This window comes from Alosa pseudoharengus, unplaced genomic scaffold (genome assembly GCF_046254945.1).
Source record: "Alosa pseudoharengus isolate Yale_2024_CS ecotype anadromous, Long Island Sound unplaced genomic scaffold, YU_APseudo_1.1 YU_APseudo_1.1_scf_20, whole genome shotgun sequence".
In the NCBI taxonomy this organism is placed as follows: domain Eukaryota; kingdom Metazoa; phylum Chordata; class Actinopteri; order Clupeiformes; family Clupeidae; genus Alosa; species Alosa pseudoharengus.
Genome location: NW_027468664.1, coordinates 35,978,124 through 35,980,623, shown reverse-complemented (window position 1 = coordinate 35,980,623; position 2,500 = coordinate 35,978,124). Strand labels below are relative to the sequence as shown.

The 2,500-nt window shown below is 44.5% G+C and overlaps 1 protein-coding gene across 1 annotated transcript in view; it reads left to right on the top strand.

Moving 5' to 3' along the window:
* Nucleotides 1–2,500, top strand: part of LOC143136517 (protein kinase C-binding protein NELL2-like) — a 33,491-nt gene that overhangs the window by 14,952 nt on the left and 16,039 nt on the right. Inside the window, exons 4-7 of the mRNA XM_076297238.1 lie at nt 48–221; nt 938–1,034; nt 1,357–1,429; nt 1,713–1,795. Coding sequence (XP_076153353.1) covers nt 48–221; nt 938–1,034; nt 1,357–1,429; nt 1,713–1,795 — 427 coding nt within the window. The remainder of the gene's footprint in view (nt 1–47; nt 222–937; nt 1,035–1,356; nt 1,430–1,712; nt 1,796–2,500) is intronic.

The window sequence follows — 2,500 nt, the reverse complement described above, 5'->3', positions numbered from 1 at the left end:
AATATTTTAATATCACTACATGTCCCATGATCCTCTCCTTTTTTCAGGTTCCTGGAGCTGGAGAGCAGTGGTCCGCGCAGTGAGATCCGGCTACACTACAGCACCGGCGACCAGCGTGCCCACACCGAGGTGTTCCCCTACAGCCTCGCCGATGACCGCTGGCACAAGGTCGCCGTGGGAATCAGCGCCTCACACCTGGTGCTGCACGTGGACTGCAGCAAGTGAGTAAACAACAACAGACAGATAAACAAACAAACAAACAAACACATAAAACAACCAATCCAACAAGCAGAGAAATCAGGAGATTATAGCATACAGTATGGTAGATAAATATTATGTTACATTTTTGCGTCACTTTTTTGCGTCATTTTTTGGCTTGCCTGTTGATGCACATGTGTCAACCCAAGCAACCAATTGTAAGTGAATAAAAAACGTTGAGAGGAACGAGGATACTCAGATGTAGTCCATAAAGGTCCTGCTGAGAGAGACCATCAGTTGAGCTTGTGACTGCTACGCCATGACAAGTCATTATAGTTTAACTGAAATGAGTCTCTTAAATGGACATTAGTGTGCTTTGTAGAACTGGAGGGGTTTCTGATTCTATGACATGCTCAGGATTATTAATGTCTGTCTCGTTAAGATGACCCATCACTGCTCCGGCCCCACGCTCAGGGTTCTCATGCCTTTGGAGAGAAGCAATTTGCACATATTTGAATTCATCACTTATCAAAGCTTGTGTGTGTGTGTGTGTGTGTGTGTGTGTGTGTGTGTGTGTGTGTGTGTGTGTGCATGCATATTCTGTGTGTGTGTGTGTGTGTGTGTGTGTGTGTGTGTGTGTGTGTGAGTGCATGCATATTCTGTGTGTGTGTGTGCGTGTGTGCGTGTGTGTGTGTGTGTGTGTGTGTGTGTGTGTGTGTGTGTGCGTTTTGTGTGTTAGGATCTACGAGAGGGTTGTGGAGTCTCCTTCCATGGACATCCCCAGTGGAAGCACCCTGTGGCTTGGACAGAGGAACAAAGCCCATGGCTTCTTTAAGGTACTACAGTGGCTGTGGTGTGTGTGTGTACTGTATGTTTGCAGTTGGTAATACCAATAATGTGTTAAGTGTGTGTGCGTGTGTTTGTATACAGATATGGTGTGTGTGTGGGAGGTGAGAGAGTGTTCAGACCTTTTGACCTTTACTATAGTATACCAACTAAATTAGCAACTTTGTTGGTTGCCATGCAATTTCCCATTGCCAACCAAAGAAGTTGCTAACAGGTTAGCAATTAATGTTTTTTTGGGAAATGCGCCCCTGCTGAGGTAGGCATGACCTGACCATGACCGTTGTCTGTTTGATCGATCCTCTACACACACAGGGCATCATGCAGGACGTGCATCTGGTCATGATGCCCCAGGGCCACATTGCCCAGTGCCCAGACCTCAACCGCAGTGAGTACAGTCCTTCAGGAAGCATACTTACACTTATTCATTTGTCTGACACCCTTTATCGGGCCAGTCTCCACAGAGCAACTTGGGGTTAGGTGCCTTGCTCAAAGGCACAATTGTCGCAGCCAGGACTCTGAGCGTATAACTATTCTGGCTACGGCCCGGCTCCTTAGCCACTGCCACTTACCACTATGTGCCCACGATGTGGTGGACACAAATGCAAGGTGTTGATGATGATGTGCAAGGTGGTGATGAGCTTTTGAAATCTTGTCTTTGAAATCGACAGCGTGTCCTACGTGCAATGACTTCCATGGGCTTGTACAGAAGATCATGGAGCTGCAGGATATCCTGGCCAAGACCTCCAGCAAGGTACGATGACTCATAACTAAGACAGGTAGAGAGAGACAGACAGGTAGAGACAGAGAGAGAGATAGACAGACAGAGAGATAGACAGACAAAGAGATAGAAAGAGAGAGAGATAGACAGACAAAGAGATAGACAGACAGACAGAGATAGACAGATAGAGAGATAGACAGACAAAGAGGACAAAGAAGTAAAGACTGAAACAAAGTCAGGAAGGAGAGGTGGATAGGGGGAATATATAGAGGAGAAGGGGATATTGTAGGAAGAGAGGTGGATATACAGTATATGGAGAGTTTGGTTCCTATATCCTCCATTTTAATGAATTTTCATAAATCATTTATTTTAATTAATTTAAAACAACTGTGGTTTTATTGATATTACCTGAAATACACTATAAAATAGCATGACATATTAATGTTTTCAAAAATGGATTTACAGCATGTTGGAACCAAGCTCCTCATATGGAAGAGAGGGGGGAATTATGAAAGGCATTCTGGACATGTTTGGATAAAAAAGAAAAGAAGACTCGGGCCTGCTGTTCTGTGAGCATAAGGGTGAAAAGTTTGAACTCAAATTCGTTGTGTAATTGAGTTCTGTTATAATGGTCTAAGAACAGATCTGTTTGACCAAAAAAGTAATATTACAGATCACTGTAACATGCTCGCAAGATGAGGCAATCCTTGCAGCGCGCCGACGAGACACTTATGCCTC